At 31.4% G+C, this 19,717-nt stretch overlaps 1 protein-coding gene and 1 long non-coding RNA gene across 3 annotated transcripts; both read right to left on the bottom strand.

Annotated features, from left to right (window-relative positions):
• Positions 1-6,719: 6,719 nt before the first annotated feature.
• LOC105781820 (uncharacterized) lies at positions 6,720-7,766 on the bottom strand. Its single transcript, XR_001129620.2, has 2 exons — positions 7,379-7,766; positions 6,720-7,107 (listed from the first exon to the last, which is right to left on the bottom strand). It is a non-coding gene; the product is annotated as an uncharacterized LOC105781820 (long non-coding RNA).
• A 2,785-nt stretch (positions 7,767-10,551) lies between these two features.
• Positions 10,552-11,628, bottom strand: LOC105783948 (probable glutathione S-transferase). 2 transcript variants are annotated; one of them, XM_052625949.1, is made up of 2 exons: positions 11,220-11,628; positions 10,552-11,033 (listed from the first exon to the last, which is right to left on the bottom strand). In XM_052625949.1, the coding sequence occupies exons 1-2, from the start codon at positions 11,445-11,447 to the stop codon at positions 10,689-10,691; spliced, it is 573 nt and encodes a 190-aa protein (XP_052481909.1). In that variant the 5' UTR covers positions 11,448-11,628; the 3' UTR covers positions 10,552-10,688. The 2 variants fall into 2 exon arrangements, with proteins under 2 accessions (XP_052481909.1, XP_012465118.1); XM_012609664.2 differs by having other exon boundaries at positions 11,106-11,627.
• Positions 11,629-19,717: the final 8,089 nt, after the last annotated feature.

Here is a 19,717-nt window from a genome sequence, read left to right as displayed (position 1 = left end):
TAGAGACACAGTCATGTGACCTACACACCCCTTGGTATGGTTGTGGGAGAAGCGAAAATTGACCCCACAAGGCCTGAGTGATCGCACACGGCCTAGAGACACAGCCGTGTGACTATTAAAGCAATTTTTTTTAAAAAAATTCGTGTCAAACATAGCCTAGTGACACAGCTATGTGACCCACACGCCTTTGTACACGGCCATGGGAGAAACGAACGAAAGCATCACACGATTTGGAATAGACCACTCGGCCTTGACACACAGGCGTGTCCCAGGATGTGTGAGTAATTTTTTAAAGAATTCGTTTGACACATGGGTTTTATAGACTTACACGGCATTGATACATTACCGTGTGGCCCAATACAGGCCAAATACACAACCGTGCCTACCTTTAAAATCTAAAAACCTTAATTTTTTGTCCTTTCTCCTTTCACGTTGTTTCACCAACTCCACTAAACCCTACAAGCCGTTCCATCACCACCGATTTCTTCCCCCCATAATCGTCGTCCACGTCACCTCCGTAGCTCATCCATTCACTTCCAAGCCCTATTATCGACGCCATCAAGCTCTCATTGTCCACATCCTTTCCTTAAATTTTTCTCGCTGAAAACTCATACACTACAGACACCCCCCTTTTCTAGGCTCATCAACCCTTCTTCCCCAACCCTTCTCATTTCCTACTCACTTAACCTTCTATTTTCCTTCACAAACTCGTCAGATCCCTTTTTTCCTTCCCTTTTATCCATTCCTCCTCTCCACGCTGCTGTCCCTATTTCCCCCATTTCTTTTCGTCCTCCGTCTCTCATCCCTCCTAACCGACCACTGTTCTCATTCCATCACCACATCCACCACCATCTGATCTACCTATTTTTCACTATCTATCATTCTTCCTACTACTATCGTATGAGCTGCTGTCACCACCGTCTGTCCTAAACCACTATTTGTCACTATTCATCTTCTTTTTATTTTATTTATTATTTTATTATTAATAGTAGTATTAATATTCATAGTATTAGTGTTAAATAATTAGTTTAGTTTAGTTATTTTTTTTTGTCTGTTAAGTATTAGTTTTAGTTTTCGTATGGGGAATAGATGTTAGTTATATTAGTTATGTGATCTGGCTTTTGTCATGAGATGATATGTTTTCGATACTTCTGGATATGTTTTCTGACTTTTTTTATCTGCTAAATTAGTGGTGGTGTTTATTTTTTTGGTTATATGATATTTGGTTGTTATCTTTTCTTTTAGATACATAAAGACAAACACTAGAGGTAAAACTAAGGCTGTTGTCCTCGTCTCTAAACAATGAAAGACACCGAGTGCCACTTCGTCTTCAGCCCAGACTATAGCCACGAGAGATTCGTGTCTCTAATTTCCTCCACGTCTACATGAGGACCATTATCAACATCTTAGGGACCAAGCTTTGGGATTGGGTTGTTGCATTGATTAGAAAGCCTTGTATGCAGTTCATTTAGCTTCCAGACTTCGAGTTCTGATTGACACAACACCGTGGGATCGATTTTTGACCATTGTGGAGCCCATATATGCTGAACTCACAATAGATTTCTACTTGACATTCTTTCTACAACTGACGATTTCTTATTAGGATGAGCCTTGTACCATTTCTTTCAAACTGAGGGTTAGACACGTTACTTGAGCATCTCGGGCTTTGGAGCCACTCTTGGAATTTATTTCGAGGAGTTCATGCATAACCCTGAGTTTCTAGCACTAGCCAAACAAATCCATCGACCAGCTCCACTCTGTTGGTTTGAGATCGCCAAGGCTAAGGCACTGTACAACCCGAGCTAGTCAAAGGCGACTTGTTTACCTTCAACCCTGTGCTATATTCATGTCATTCAGACCCATACATTGAGTGGTCAGAGGGAAAACACGAAGGTCGTTAGTACATCGAAGGCTTATTTTCTATGGAGTATGGAGATACGTCATCCTATTGATGTCACCTACTTCGTGGCTCTATGTTGTCGACACTAGTCCGATCAGAACAAGAAGGGCCGAATCTGTATGGGTCTTTATGTGACTCCACTGGCAAGATACTTTGGGTTGCTTGACTTTTTGGAGCAGACTTCCTCATTCACCTTAGTTGGATAGATGATCCCGCAAGGATTATCTATTATGAGCCACATGAGGATGAAACAATGTCAACATAAAGCGGGTCGCCAACGATATACACTGTTTCATCTGGATGAAACATGAAGAGCTTATGGATGATGGTCCTCTTTGACTTATGGACTCTACTCAATCTTCTTCTCCTCCTAGTCATTGTACTGCTGTACATTCAGTCACACTTGACGACATCTATCGTATACAACAATACTCTAATCGGATCGACCACCTTAAGCAGTGATAAACAGAGCGAATAGATCACCTGAGTAGTTACATTTGAAGCAATTCGGCCAACTTCAAAGCCTTCAGGATCACCTTAAAGCATACCTACAACAGATGTGCCAGCATTTCCATATTTCTCCACTCGATTCTGAGCCTCGTGACTTTGACACATCGCACGATGCTGATCACTGACTTTATTTAGTTTTCAATTTTATTTATTTTTATTTTTAGTTGTACTATTATTATTATTTTAGTTGTTTTTATTTTATTTTTGATACTTATATGTTTTGTTTTGTTTTTATTCTAAACTTTATTTATTATTATTATTTTTTCGGTTATTTTTCTATTTTTTTATCTCTTTATCTTATTTTTTTTCTATCTTCTTATTAGTGTGCACAGAACATGTACTTCATTTAGAATCTCCTATGATTTCGAATTTCACTATTCCAACAAAATCATCCAAATTCAGGGTTGTTTCAATTTTCTCCCCCCTTATGATATTGTGCTTATTTGGTGATTATATTTGTTTGTACATTGAAGGCAATGTACATATTGATTGTGGGGAGGATTTTATATGTTATGTGATATAATCCATGAATTGTTGTTTGGGTTTAAGTAATTTTCTCACACCTACCATTAGAGTTGATTTTTCTAAATTTAGAGTTTTTAGCGATTCTGTTTTGGGATTAATTTATGTATTTTTGTACATTGTGTGATTTATACTTTAAGACACGAGAGAATCAAGCATGATAAGTAGTTTTTCAAAAATTATTATTTTAGGTTGCCTCCCTGAACTGTAGCATTATCTTGAAATTTTAAATTTACAAATTTGACATCAAAACCATAATTTTTTTGTGAGCTTTTGAGCTTTAGAGCATATATTCTATTTTGTGCTCATTTTATTTCTGGTTGTGAGTATGTCAACTTGATTTGTTATTCTACAACTTGCTTTGGTTATACATGTCGAGACCTCATTATTGATTTGATATACTGAGATGATTAAGGCACTTAGGATTTAACCCACCTAACATTTAACTAGTTTACTTGTTAAATTAGCCCCTAGTAAAACCCATTGATCCTAGCACATTTTTTTCTCACCCATTTATGTTAACCCCTAACCCGTATATATGTTGTAAAATTATCATTTTTACTAACCCCTAACTATGTTTCATCATTTGAATTGCTGAATTTTATTTTGTTCTAAAAAAAGTGAAAAGAAAAAATGAAAATGAAAATGAAAAAAAATTGAGCTTGAATCGTTAATCTCATATTTTGTGTAAAAGCTCATTTATTCTCTTTATTTCTTGTTGATGTAAATTCTTATAATTCAGCAACTGAATATCTTTTCTAGTTTGGTAACTGATCAACTCGATTCTCGATTGTAACCAACCTTTCTAACCATATCTATACTCTAAACCTAAGCCCCATTACAACCTTGTAACGACCTCTTGATTGGTGTCTCATCTCATTTATATAGTGCTGGAGATTTAATTTTCAAGTAAGATTATGGTAATAACATTTCTTGCTCGACTATTGAGTGCACATTACTTCAAACTTAAACACTTTGAGTGCTTTGAGTGAATCTTTAGTGATGATATTATTTATTGTTGAGTTTGAATTCTAGGTAATTATTGAGATAGGGGAGATGCCTCATGTTTTTAAGCCTTAAACAACTCTGCTTATTGCTTGTATTCTTTAGTATTATTTTAGTGTCATCCAATGCATGATTATCTGTAGATTATCCTAATACATTGTTGGTGAAAACAATATATTGAGGGCGGTTAACTTGAATTTGGATTGAGAATTTTGCTTAAGGACAAGCAAGCGCTTAACTGTGGGGATATTTAATGAATGTTAAAAGTAACAAGTTTTAATCTTATTCTTAATACATTTTTGGGTGATTATTCGATGTTAATTGTGAATTTTATGCTCCTAATCTTTTAAATTTATGTTTTGATGCTTAATAGAGCACTTGGGAGTAAAAGGAGTGAAAAACGAGCAAAAACTAGAAAATCAGAATAAAAGGAGTGAAAAACGAGCAAAAACTAGAAAATCGGAATAAACTACAGGAGCCACATGGGTTGACCCATTCCACATGGCCATGTAGATTGCGTAAATTTGCACGCTGAACAGTGGAAAATCATGATTTTTAGGTTTTTCGCGCATTCTAAGATGTATATATGACAAAAATAAGATGATGGGAGAGAGCCATCATAGAATATTCAAGAAAACAACTTGAAAAAAATACCATTGAAGTTGATTCTGAAGCAGATTTTCGTCAATATATAAGATTCCAGGTTGATTTCTTTGGAGATTATCATGAGTTTCTTTATTTCTTTCGGTTATATCTATTGGATGTTTTCTTTGTCGCGTTTGTTAGTTAATTAATTTAGTTAATTTTAGTTTTTAATTAATCACTCGAATTATTCGGTTAAATAATATAAAGACGGTAATTACTAGTATTTTTTTGTCTTCGTGGGAACAATATCTTTGTTCACCATAGCTATACTATTAATTGATAAGTGCACTTGCCTTACTCGAATTTTTAGTTAATTTCATAGACATCACATACATAAATAATAAATGATGTCATACAAACAAACATACAAATTGTATTCACATAGCATTCTCACAAATATATTATAGTAAATACTAATAAATAAACAATAAACAAGATAAATTATATTTAACAGACATACACAAAAGACAAAATCATTGTTATGTTTATTGTCAGTATTGTATTGACTTTATTTAATTTTTTGACAGACATACACAAAAGATAACTATATAATAAAACCGAACAATAACAAGAAAAATGGGGAGAAAATGTAATGTTAGTACTGTATTGATTTTTATGAAAGAGAATCTAGATCCCGACATATGCACTCAAATAGATTGTTGTTTTTTTACTATATACTATTCTATTGCACCAAATAGATTCCAATGCAAAATTAAAATTGGATCTAATTGTTGTTGCATACCTAGCCACCCAAAACACGAGCCTTTCGTCAAAATTTTTACAATAAGCCCGTTCCTTTTTCAATTTAGAAAACATGTCAACAAAAAGTTATTTTCTTATTATAAAGAAACTAGTCAAAAACCCAAATAAAAAACTCAATCTAGAAATTTCACAAAAACTTACCTACTTAACATCTCAATTAGCCTTTAAAGCACTGAAATTGAGCATTTTGGTTCTTAAATTCAAGGAAAGCTTTTAGCTTTTTAAAACAAGATTGTCTGATTTGGGATTTCGAGTAAGATTAGGGTTTTTTTATTACGGTTTGCAATTGAACAAATGTTCTTGGAGAATATGGTTTTTGATTAGCTAAGGGGTTCTCGATTTAGCGATATATTGCTGAAGATTTACGGATTTAGCAAAGGGATTTTGATTTCCAATATGAGATTTCAACTAAAAAAAACTAAAGGTTCTTGGCAAATGAGATTTCAATAATGATTCAAATGGGAAACAAAATTTCTTCCAACATTTGTGACGATCAAGAGAGATTATTATTTGGTGATTTTTTGTTTCTTGTTTTTTCTCTTCAAAAATTAAATGTGACAATTAAGTTTAAGGATTATGATTTTTATTTTTTTTTCAACCCATTATAAAAATTGTACATAAAATTAATTAAATTAATTTATTTATAATAACAAATAAAAAAGCCACATCAAGAGCAAAAAATGATGATGTCATCAACAGTACACGTGGCATTCGAGGTAGTGTCTTAGTTGACAAAAATGAAACAAAAAAGTCAAACTTAATAGCCATATCATCTTGACCATTAAAAATTAATGGTCAATGTCGGTCGAGGGGCTATTTTACTGAGTTTTGACAGTTCAAATACTCAATTGAGCGCAAAAAAAAAAGAGTAAAGGCTTAATTGCTTTTCTTAAAAAAGTTCGAGGACTTTTTTCACCATTAAGCCAATGGCGTAATGAAAGTTAAATTTATTATTTCTTTAAATATATTATTAATTATTAAAATTTTAATTACATAAAATTATTAAATATATTTAACATAAAAGATAAAAGTATAGTTTGATAAATTTAAAAAATTAATTTCAATTTTTTTCTCAATAAAATGTCAACTGGCTTATTTCATTTGTCATTTTGATTTCAAAAATATTTGATACATTATTGTTGGAGTTTTAAATTCTATAAGTAATGTTAATGGTTTGAAAAATGTCTTATAAATATATAATAAAATATTAAAATAAATATTTAAAGAAACAAAGACATGATGTTTTTAAAAACTGTTTGTGGAATAGTAAAAAGTACACTACTAGTGTACCAAATATCAATCATTTGATTTCATTTTTAATGAATATTTTTAATTTCAAGTTTCTTTTTCAATAAAATAAATAAAATGTTGAAAATAAAATTTAAAAATAATTATAATTATTGAATCAATAATATTTGTAATAGGCCATTTTTGCCCGGGCCCGCACCAAATGAACCAAACCATACCAGAGATAAAAAAACAGTCCATAAGTCCAGGTTACAACGGGCCTGATACGATCCAAATCAAAAACAAGCCCAACACTGCCCAAAACCCAGAACCCAATTGCAATTGCCAAGCCCAAATACTGACGTATTTTGACCTAGCCCAATTTGGCCCAACAAGCCTACTATCAGCAGAAACAAACAACTAAACCTAACCCTAGGTGCGCCGCACCTAGGGTCTTCCGACCCTTGACCTTCTGCCACCGTCGCCGCACCCTAGCCTCTGACTAGTGCCGCGTCTCTGCCCACCTGCTCCAACACCTACAAAACGAAGAACAACACGCAACAACAAAGGACAATAGAGAGAAAACAAACAAACAAAAGAAAATGATGGCGAATAGCCTAGGTTCGGCTATAAGAGCCGAAAATGAAACCATTTGTTGGAGATTTTTTGGAGATAATAAAAAAGGGATATAAAAGTTTAAACTAGGATTCGAAGTTTTTTTTTTATTTCGCGTTTTAGATCTAGTTTTTATTATTATTTTGTTTCATCTACAAAAAAAAAAAATACATAAAAGAGGAAAGAGATTACCTGGGGTCGCCTGAAGGGCCCTTCGCCGGCCATTTCGGTCGTCGAAATCGGGACGTGAGAGGGGCATGGGGGTTTCTCCTTCTTTCGGCCTCAAAACCCAGAGGCTTAGGCCTTCAGGCGTTTTAAAAACGGGCCGAAAATGCGTTCTCCGTGCAGCTCGGACCACCGCTTACGGCAGAGTCACGGCGGCGACCCTTTGGCCCGAGCTTGAAGCCTGCGAGAGAGAGAGAGGCTGAGCTCTCTGTTCTTTTTTCTTTTTTTCTGAAAAATGAAGTAAAAACTGTTTTCTTTTTCTTTTTTCTTTTGTTATTTATATTAGATACAAAACGACACCGTTTTGGGCTTTAGCATCAATGGCGACGACGTCGTTTGTCGTTTGACCCGAAGACCCGACCCGGTTAAGTGGAGGATCCTCGCGTTTTCAAGCCGAATGGGCGATTTGCGCTGCGGGTCCTTCTGCTTTGTTGCTTGTCTTCAATACAGTCCTTTATCCTTTATTTTCATTATTTCAAATACCGACTTTGAAATTTCTTTTAGTTTCAATTTAGCCCTCTTATTATTATTAGTTTTATTTTCCTTTTATTTATTCGTTATTATTGTACTTATATATTAATTAGTTTTATATTATTCTTAGCTTTAATTTTTATTTTATATACATATATGCATTTTTCTTTGTGTATATAATTATTTTATTATGTATTATTTATTATGTCCTTTTATGCTTTCAAGTATTATTATTATTATATTTTATTTATATTTACCTATTTAAACTTTAAATATATTTCTCTTATTATTATTATATAATTATTTATATATATATCCCTTTTTTAAAAAAACTTTAGATTATTTGCTATTATTATTATTTACTTATTTATACATTTTAAACTACAAATTTTGTTATCTATATACACATGCATATTTTTATAATATATATACGTATTTTTATATTATATAATTTATACACATATCTACATATATATATATATATCTATAATTTTCATAAATATCTATATACATGTTTATATTTTTATTATATCTTGTAATATATATATACTTATATTTTATATATATTTCTATAATTTAAATACATATCCATATATATATATATATATATATATATATCAATACACCTTTCATTTTCACGAACATATAAATATACTTACATGCTTTTTATCTTACAATTTTTGTATACATATATATATATATATATGTATGTCTTTTACTTTTATATAATCTTATTCATTTCTTTATTTATTTTTTATTTATATTTTCATTATTATTTTGAATGAATGTTGTAATCTTATTTGCTTATATATGCATTGTTATTTTGTATGTTTTGGTTTATCTTTTATTTAACTTATTTTCGTTTCTATTGCTCATATTATTTATGCTTACATCACTTGTATTTGTTTTTATTTTTATTTTGTTACGCATATTAATCTCATGTTTCATTTCTACTATTTTAAGTTAGATTAATTTATCTTAATGTATAAGTTTCGACTTTCAAAAAAAGCAAAGTCTCGTATTTTAGATTTGAGAAGATTGAGCCTTAATGTATTGGGTTCTAATTTTTTTCGTTGAATCTAAATAATCGAGGATGCTCTTTAATCAAAAAATAAAATAAAAAGCTCATTATCGAGAATTCAATACGTTGTGTCCTAACGTATTGGATGTGACACGTTGATTTCTCGAGATGAAGATTTTTCTAAATAAAATAAATTAAGGTAATATTCAATGTTTAATATTTTGAGAATTTGTGTCCTAACGTATTGGGTCCTAATTTTTTCATACGACTTAAACAATTGAATACCTTTTTAATTTTATTGTGCGAGTTTTTTTTAGACAAGCTCATTTCGGAAGAGGTAAAATATCGTGCTCTAACTCATTGGGTGAGACATTTTCTCTTTCTGAAATGAGAGAGTCTTAATGAGTAACTTGATTTATATAAGTTTTAAAATAAAAGATCGTATTTTAAATCTCTTCAAAATTTTTAATCTTCGACACTAAGACATTAATTAATCAACTAGGTACTAAATTTGGGCGTTACGAGGGTGCTAATCCTTCCTCGTGCGTAATCGACTCCCGAACCTGTTTTTTTAAATTTCGTGGACCAAAACCGTTATTTTAATAAAATCAAATCGTTTATTAAAAATAACTATTTTTCGAGGTGATCTGATCATACATCATCAAAAAGGATTGGTGGCGACTCCCGTTTTCTTTTTCATTTTTCAAAACCCAATTCGACCCCGTTTTATCAAAAAAATGGTGTCAACAATATTAACATAAACTTTCATAAAAATAATCCTATAACATTAAAAAAATCATCAAATAAATAGTTCATTGAATAAAAAAAGTACATCAATTCGTGAATATTTTGTAAAAATAATATTATTATGGATATTAAAAGTACAACACCTAAAATCTAATTGTGCATGTAGTTTTCTACTCTCACTTCTTTTCAATTAATATGATAAAATATTATTAATATAATTATTTTAATAATATTAATTAAATCATATTAAAATTATTTTAGATATAATTCTACCGAAACAAAAATATTATTAAGCCACTTATAATATTAAATTAAATAAAATATATATTCATCAAATAAAAAAATTATGTTGAGTAGATAACAAGTTTATAGATTCAACATTTTATGAACCATTCTTAATATTAAAAGTATAAAATATATAATCTAAACCATGTAGTTTTATGCTTTCGTATTTTTTAGTAAATATGATAAAATAATAATAACATAATTTTTTAATTTATAATATTAATTAAAATACCATATCTAAAATTACGATATAACTTCAGCAAAACAAAAGTATTATTCAACACTTACAATATACAAATTACTTATTTTAAAACTTAAAATAACATTATTATTTTATGCATTTATAAAACCAATTTATTTACATCAGGTTTTCACAAAAACAAATAAATTTTAGAAACATTTTATTTATCTTTTACCAATAACTTACACTAATTATAAAAAAATAAAATATTTTAGTAAAAAACAATTGAATATATATTTATGCTTAACTGGTCAACTTTTCGTTACTGTAACAGAAAAATTGAGTGATTGAATTAAAATCAAAATAACTATTTTGTCACACTCTTTTATTATAAGAAAACTAATACGATTGAAATAAGATATGAGTAAGCACGTGTATAGGACTGATTACTTTTAATTTAAAAATCCCAAACCATCTGATCGATTGAAATAGGAAAAATAGAAGAACTGAGAACAGGGCAGGCACAACATAAATGTCCCCATTTTATTTAAAATCATAAACAAAGGCTGGAATTACTCATTTCCAAAATGTTTCTTCATCTCCAGGATAAAATCATAGACTTTTTGTTGGTCAGGAAGGGACTTGGCTACACTCTCCTTTTGCATGCACCTTTTAGCCCATGCTATCAGTTTGGGACACTCTGCTTCAATGCTGAAGTTCCCACACTTCTCCAAAGCATAAAACCAGCTATAAAACGGAATGAATGCAACATCCACATATCCAAGACTTTCCCCTCCAAAGTAAGGCTTGTCCCCAAGCTCCTTTTCCAACAGCTTCAGGGTTTCTATCAATTCTTTCTTTGCTGTTGCTTGCTCTTCTCCCTTTGTCTTCCATACTCTGCCCCCCAGTTCATATATCTGCATTTCATTTAACATTATTTCAGGCACAATACTTTCCTCTCCTATTTATGTATACAGTTCCAAAAGAACAAAAAAAGAAAAAGAAAAAGAACGTATCTTCTTGTCAACATAATCAGCCCAGAATCTAGCAGTAGCTTTTTGGTAAGGGTCAGAAGGGAGCAAAGGAGCTTTGTCATGCCATACCTCGTCGATGTACTGAACCTGAATGAGCGACTCACAAACAGGTTTACCGTTATGGATAAGAACAGGGATTTTCTTATGAACAGGGTTCATCTGCAGCAGTAAAGCACTCTTGTTCCTCAAGTCTTCTTCCTTGTGTTCGTACTTAATCCCTTTCTCAGCCAAAGCAATCCTGGATCTCATCCCAAACGGACTTGGCCAGAAATCCAGCAATACTACTTCCTCTGCCATTCTTTTGATCTAAAGATTCAAATACTAAAACTAAAATCTTGGGTTTGTTCTTTTCTCTCTCTGATTCTGAACTGAAGGGGTATAAGTATGTATATTTATAGGCAAAAAAATGGAAAGGGTCCTACGTCTTTCCTGACATAATCACATAAATCAAATGAATCTGGAGATAGAGAAAAGAAAATTCTCTATGGCTCATCCTTTTGAATAATGATAGTAAAGAGAATAGTACCCCATTCCTTATGCCATTCCTTACGTAAAGTAGGGATTGCTCTTATGCAATTGCATGCGTCATCTACTTATGGAGTTCATAGTTTTTGACGGTTTTTTTACTCCAATAATATTAAAAAAAATTAATAACTCAAATGGTGGATGACATTATTTACTAAAATAGTACATTTGGTACAATATTCTACTGGTATTGCGCACCAAATTTTAAATAGATAAATTGTTTCATAAATCCTCCTTGTTTATCATTTCTTTTATTCTCCTTCAACACCAATAATAGAGAGGCTTCTAAACAATTAGTTCAAAAAAATTTTTGTTCAAATTATTTTATTCTAGTTGGAATAAATTTTCAAAATTAATTTTACAAAAAAATCATTTGAACAAAAAATTTATTGTTTGAAAAATAGATAAAATTTATTTCAGTTGGAATAAACTTTTTACAAAATACACATAAATTACTACATGAATTGTCACGCCAACATCATTGGAAAACAATATTTTAGCCAACATTTTGTTAAAAATTGATCTGATTTTAAAATATATATATATTCAAATTAAACTAAAAATAAAAATCAAATTAATAAAAATGAAAAAGTTGAAAGTGAAATTTATCATTATAACCACAAATATATTAATTAAGGTTGCGTTTGTTTCACTAAAATGGCTTCCAAAAATAATTTCTAGAAAATGATTTATTTTTTGGTGTTTGGACGAATCTATATAAAATATTTTCTCGTTGTTTGGCAAATTTCCTAAAAATATTTCATAAAAGTCGTTTTCAATAAAACAAACATACATTTGAGATTTTATTATCTTTTCATTGTTTATTTGAGTTTATTTCATAAAGCTTATTTATATTTTAATTAATCATGTTTTAGTTTTAATCAATCTTAATTTACTTAATTAAGGTTAATTGTTAATTTCGTACATTGGAGAATATAAATTTATATTAATTAAGTTGAAAGTGATAAATATTTATTTTGAATATTATTTGGATGAGTAAGTTGAAAATGATTTAATTTAATAAAATTGAGGTAAGCACCAAATTGTAATTTTTTGAATTCTAAGGATTTGAGTAGTGAAATCTGAAATATTGATGTAGTGACTAAATTTTATGACTATGAAATATGAAAATTTGGAAAGATGAGCATAAAATAGTAAAGTTTGAAACTATAGGGGTTAAATTGTAAAGATTTCAAAACTTGAGTTTTAGGACTAATTTACACTATTTGAGAATTTACAATTCTAAAAATAGAATATGAAAGTTTAACTATTCAAAATCAATGACTAATTTTTGAAAATTTTGACAGTTTTAGTTGTAAGGACTAAATTATAAAACTTGGAAATTTTAAAAAATGGACCGATTTGCAAAATTGTAAAAAACGAGGTTTAGGACTGAACTGTAGAATACGAAAATCTATTTTTGAGTAATTAAATTGTAGAATAGTAAAAATTTTGATTTCAGGGGCTAAATCGTAACAAATATAAAATTAGACTATAAGGGACTGTTTTCTTCGACAGTGAAGAGAGCTTTGCCTTTGTTACTCTAAAAGCTTCCCCTTTTTGTTTCTTCAACAATGAAAATAGTGAGCAAAGCCTTATTAATTTAGAAAATGTCTTACGGAAAAAAATTGGTAAGATATTTTCCTTAAAAAAATTCTTGATTTTACCTTCTTTTTTTTTTGAAGAATGATTTCCTTTGGTAATTCATTTTCCACCAAACAAACATAATAAAATAATTAAAATATTTTACATGCAAACAAGCGAAGCCTAATATTAAAATTATTTTTTAGGGTAAATTACACTAACAAACATAATAAAATAATTAAAATATTTTACATGCAAACAAGCGGAGCCTAATATTAAAATTATTTTTTTAGGGTAAATTACACTAACAGTCACTCTGTTTTCAATTCAGTCATTCAACTTTCAAAAAATAACAAATCAGTCACTGATAGCAAGCTAATTTCGTGTGTTTAGTGTACCTATTTTTGGTAAAAAATTTAATAGAATGCTATCAAGCTTGTGATTTTTTGCTTAAATTTTATCAGTGACACAATTGGAGTGCTGAAGTTCAAGAACAAGCAAAATCAGGCTAAACTAAAACAAAAAAAAAAGGACAATGAGCTGAATTGAAAATTTCAAGATTATTTTTGGCTTGATGAAAAGTCTGATTTTTGACTTTTTCAAATCCTTTTTTTAGAAAAAAAAATATTGTGTTGGTTATTAAACATGATTTTAGGAGAAAATCATGCTAAAATTAGCTCTTGAGAGGTGTATAAAAAGCCTTGTATTTGTGGCATAAAGTTGTACTGGAAAACACTTGAATAAAAAAAAACCATTAGCTCATTCGTGAAAAGCAATTGAGCATTTTGCCATTTCTATTATTTTTTATATTTTGGTGCAATTGCCCTCTTAGACCATTCCCTTCTTCATTTATTATCTTCTATTCAAATATATTTTTAAACCCAATCGAGTATGATAATTTCATGCTCATCTAATCCCCATTTAGCCTTAGGTCAATTATCATTCTGTTTGAAAATCGTGAGATATGAACTTGCACTAAAACCTTACAACATGATATTTATTATCTCTCCGGAATATGAGATAGTCACAATCGTCCCTTAAAGTTAATTCTATTTCCATTCAAAAAATGCACGTTGGGTTGGAGTAGTTTGGCGTACAATTGGGAAAATGAGACGGTCGTCTGCTGCGTTCGAGTTCTCGTGAACAAATTGGCATGTTGAGGTGGATAAGGGCCAATTGAACCTTCGTCAAGGGAGATAGTGATTGAATTTAAACGTCTCACGCAGTTGAGGTCGTTAATTCAAGTTGGACTCTTCTAGATTGCAAGGCTACCGAAATCTTAAATTGCGGATACGTGTCACATGGTTAGATAGTCGGTAAGGGTTGGTTTGCAGGTAGTACCATAATAAACTACATAAGGAGGAGTTGGCGGTTAAGACATCCTTGGTCGCTATAACCAACTTACCGATTGGAAGTAAAAATCTACTTTCAATGATCAACTCGAGATTGGAATTACCTATTCTAAGGCTAAGAATTCACAGATTTTATTTACCAATTTAATTTCAATTATTTAATTTTATATTGCAATTATCATTATGTTATTATTTCGTTCTATTCATTTTTTCACCTTTATCATCTAAAATCCCTATTGATTTATTTTTTAGTTCAGCAAATGACAAGTCGTGGGCACGATAGCTGCCATGACTTTGGAATCTGGTCATGTAAAAATGATATTAGGAATCCCAGTCCCTATAGGATCGACCTTAGTTTTCTATACTACTATTTAATTCAATTAGAGTGTAAGAAATTTATATTTGGAGGTTTCGATGCCTATCAAATTTTGGCGCCATTGTCGGGGACTTGAAAAATAATTCTAATTTAATTTCTTTTACTTATGACTAGGTCATAAACGAGGACCTTAGAATTTGAACTGGAAATTGAGAAGTTAGCTCGATCACTGTGAAGAGAGGCTATTCGACGCAAAAAATGACTATAAGTGAAAGAATCCGAATACAAAACACTACCTTACATGGAAGACATTTACAATACACTCAGTGAACCTGAAGAAATGGCAGATCAAACCATTCGACAACTCGCTACAACACAAGATGAGCAATTGTTGTTGTGCATAACTTATCTGACGGGAGGAACACTGTTTGAATTAAAATCTGGCTTAATTCATCTATTGCCCACTTTTCACGGTTCGTAAAACAAGAATCCCCAGATTCATCTTAAGGAATTCCACATGGTTTGCTTAAGCATGAAGCCTTAGGGAGAAACAGAAGATCAAATTAAACTTCAAACTTTTCCTTCCTTGTTAATCGACTTTTCTAGAGAGTGATTGCTTTATTTACCTCCAAGATTAGTTAATACATGGTCTAACATGTCTCGCTTATTTCTTGACAGATTCTTTCCAACAACTCAGGCAACTAAATTAAGGAAAGATATTGTCAAAATACAACAAAAGGAGACGAATCACTCTATGACTACTAGAAGCGATACAAGAAGTTGTGTGCAACTTGCCCACAACATGACCTAATTGAACAATCATTTTTTAATATTTCTATGAGGGTTTACTCCTTATGGAAATGAAGATGATTGATGTCGCTAGTGGAGGAGCACTTGTTAACATGACTCCTCAAATAACAAGGGAATTGATTTCAACCACGGTTGTGAATTCCCAAAAATTTTGACCAAGTACAAAACCTACAAGACGAGTTCATGGGCTAAATACACCATCATTAAAAGATAAAAATGATGAGCTCACTAATGTAGTTCAAAATTTACTTTTAGGAAAAATGAACACAGCTCGATTGTGCGGGATTTGTGCCATGCATGATCATCTAACAGACTTATGTTCGGACGCTTATAATGTGGGGTGGAGAGATCACCCAAATCTAAGTTCTGGATTGAATCCTTATTACAACCAACCGTATCAGCCAATGCCACAAACGACTCAACAATTTTAACCCCCAAAGACATCTCTTAAGGTCATAGTGGAGAGATTAGTTGCTAGTACTGAAAAGTTCCAACAAAAGACTAAAGTGCACCTACAAGAAATAGATTAGCAAATAAGTAAACTTGCGCTTATGATTAGTAGATTAGAATCCCAAGGAAGTTTTTGTCTCAAAAAAGAGCCAAATCCACGATAAAATGAAAGTGTTATGACCTTAAAAAATGGAACAGTTTTGAAGCCAGCACCTGGCATGAGTCGTGCTTACGACACTAGACAGAAAGAACAAAAACTTGATCCAGCAGCTACTACGGAGTCGACACTATAAAAGCCATTTGTGGTACCACCTTCATTTTTTGGAAGGCTCGCTCAATGTAAAAAGGGGCGAAAAGAGAAAGAAATCCTAGAGATGTTTCGAAAAGTTAAAATTAACATACTCTTGCTTAATGCGATAAAGCAAGTTCCATGCTATGCGAAATTCTTAAAAGAATTATGCACTGGAAAGAAGAAGCTCATAGGTAATGAAATAATAGGTGTAGGAGAAAATGTCTTTGTGGTTTTATAAAAGAAAATTCCGCCTAAGTGTAAGGACCAAGGTATGTTTGCTATATCTTGCAAAATAGGTAGTGTTAGCATTAAAAAGGTCATGTGTGATTTATGTGCATCTATTAACTTTATGACTTTATCTATTTTTAAATTACTAAACACGGGTGATCATTCAATTGGCAGATAGTTAGTTGTGTATGCAGAAGAAGTGTTGGAAGATGTCCTTGTAAAAGTAAATGAACTAATCTTTCCTACAGATTTTTACATTATTGACATGGAGGATGATAACTTGAAAAATTCTTCTGATATCCTACTTGGGAGACCAGTTTTAAACATCGTAAGAACGAAAATTGATGTTCAGAGTGGAACACTCACTATGAGATTCGACGGTGAAGTGGTCAAGTGCAATGTTTATGAAGCCATGGGTCGCCTCAGTGCAATGTCAAATGTCTCTATAGTTGATATAATTGAACCTTTGACAAATTTATATTTTGAATATCACGAAGAGGATGAATTACAAATTGAGCCTTGCATGAGTTTAGATCTTGATGTTATGGAAAAATAATAAGAATTATTGGCAATCAAAAAACTAAAACATGAAGCTATCATTCACATAGAGACACCACAATTTCCCAGAAGTCCATGTAAATATTTTGAATTGTCTCTTTCGCAAACTAAACTCTTGCCTTCTATTTTGCAGAACCCAAATGAAGAATCTCAAAGATGTCTCAATCCACCGATGATGGAGGTCGAAATTTAGAAATCACTAGCCGCCAGAAGGATATACCCAATTTCAGACAGTAATTGGGTTACCTAGTTCACGTAGTGCCTAAGAAAATCGACATAATTGTAATTAAAAATTCAACAAGAGAATTTTGAAAATTACACATCCAAGAGCTCGAAGAAATCTGGCATGATGCATATGAAAATGCCCGAATTTATAAAAACAAAACCAAGGCAAATGATCAAAAGATATCCTGTAAATGATTTTTAGTAGGACAAAAAATGTTGCTTTATGATCTCAAACTAAGGATCTTTACAGGTAAACTTCGAACCAAATGACTAGGTCCTTTCGTTATTACTCAATTGTTTCCTTATGGTGCTGTCAAAATTAAGAGCAAGAAACCCGGGAAGTGCTTCAAGGTCAATACGAAAAGGTTGAAACCTTTTAATGAGAACTTCCAAGTGAACGTAGAGGAAGAGTTAATTCTCAAGGAGCCAAAAGGATAAAATTCAGGCCATCGAGCTAACGACGTTAAACAAAAGTGCTTTTTGGGAGGCAACCCATAAATATTTGTTTTAATTTATTTTAATTTTGAATTTAATTTAATTTACGTTGAAAATAAAAATAATAAATTATCATTTAATCTATTTAAATGTGTTGTTTTTTAGGAACAATGATGGAATCAACAAGCTAAAAATGGTGAAAAATGCTTTCAGGATGTGCCTACGTGATAAGTCAATTACGTGGTTGAGGTTTTAAAAATTAGAAATGAATTTCTTCTATGGTGTAGGTATGCCTTGTCAAATTTTAATGTTGTCATTTGTTGAAACATACACCTAGGACTAAATTGGCTAGAACCAACTTGAACTGTTGAAACCACCCTTTGTTAAATTAAACATGTAGGTGGTGTACACTTGACCTTTCTCTTTCTTCTCTTTTTATTATTGCACATTGAGGGCAATGTGGGCTAAGTAAGGGGATTCATAAGATATGCCATACTATTATTTTCTTTTCATTGCATGTGTTAATTCTTATACTGAGATTATTCATTAGTTTGTTTGAAATTTAGCCTTTAATTCCTATGCTTAGTTAATTCAAATGATTGAGTGATTCATGAATAATTGCTTATTGCTTAGTTTGATTGACAAGTGTTTTATAGAATTGAAAATATTGTGGTAAAATCAACATCTCATGAAAATTGTTAGTTCTTTAAACGTGCTTAATAAAAGTTCTCGTATCTCGTTGTAGTTATTTTATTTTATGTTACTAAAAAATAAAATAAAATATATAGAAATTTTTTTTGATTTTGTGTTGGTTGTTGAACATGATTTTAGCAGAAAATCATGCTAAAATTAGCTCATAAAAAGCCTTGTATTTGTGGCATAAAGATGTAACATAGAACACTTGAATAAAAAAAAATCATTAGCTTATTCCTGTGTGAAAAGAAATTGAGCATTTTTTTCCATTTCTATTCTTTTTTATTTTTTGGTGCAATTGCCCTCTTGGTCTTTTCTTTCTTCACCTATTATCTTCCATTAAAATCCACTTTTAAACCCCAATTGAGTATGCTTATTTTCATGCTCAACTAATCCCCATTTAGCCTTAAACCGGTTATCATTCCAATTGAAAATCGTGAGATATGAACCTGTGCTAAAACCTTACAACACGGTATTCATTATATCTTCGGAATATGAGATAGTCACAATTGTCCCTTAAAGTTAATTCAACTTCAACTTAAAAAATGCACGTTGGGTTGGAGTAGTTTGGCGTACAGTCAGGAAAACTAGACAGTCGACTACTGCGTTTGAGTTCCCGTGAACAAATTGGCATTCTAGGTGGATAAGGGCTAGTTGGACCTCCGTCAAGAGAGATAATGATCGAATTTAAACAACCCACACCGTTGAGGTCGTTAATTCGAGTTGGGCTCTTCTAGATCGCAAGACTGTCGAGATCTTAAATTGCGGATGCGTGTTATGTGGTTAGATAATCGATAAATGTTGGTTTGCAGGTCACACCGGAATCAACTACACAATGAGGAATTGGCAGTTAAGGTGGCTTTGGTCGCTATAACCAACTTATCGTTTGGAAGGAAATATCCACTTTCAATGATAAATTCGAGATTGGAATTATTGATTCTAAGGCTAACAATTCGCAGATTTTATTTACCAATTTAATTTCAATTATTTAATTTTATATTGCAATTATTGTTTTGTTATTATTTCGTTCTCTTCATTTTTTTACCTTTATCATCTAAAATCCCTATTGATTTATTTTTTAGTTCAGCACACGACAAGT

This window comes from Gossypium raimondii, chromosome 13 (assembly GCF_025698545.1).
Source record: "Gossypium raimondii isolate GPD5lz chromosome 13, ASM2569854v1, whole genome shotgun sequence".
Lineage (NCBI taxonomy): Eukaryota > Viridiplantae > Streptophyta > Magnoliopsida > Malvales > Malvaceae > Gossypium > Gossypium raimondii.
This window is presented reverse-complemented; position numbering and strand designations above follow the sequence as displayed.

Excerpts from the sequence above, each read along its gene's own strand:
- LOC105783948 (XM_012609664.2), bottom strand. The coding sequence starts at position 11,447 with ATGGCAGAGGAAGTAGTATTGCTGGATTTCTGGCCAAGTCCGTTTGGG. Across the intron at positions 11,034-11,105 it reads CTTTTTCTTTTTCTTTTTTT|ATATATGAACTGGGGGGCAG; the intron begins GTTCTTTTGGAA and ends AATGAAATGCAG.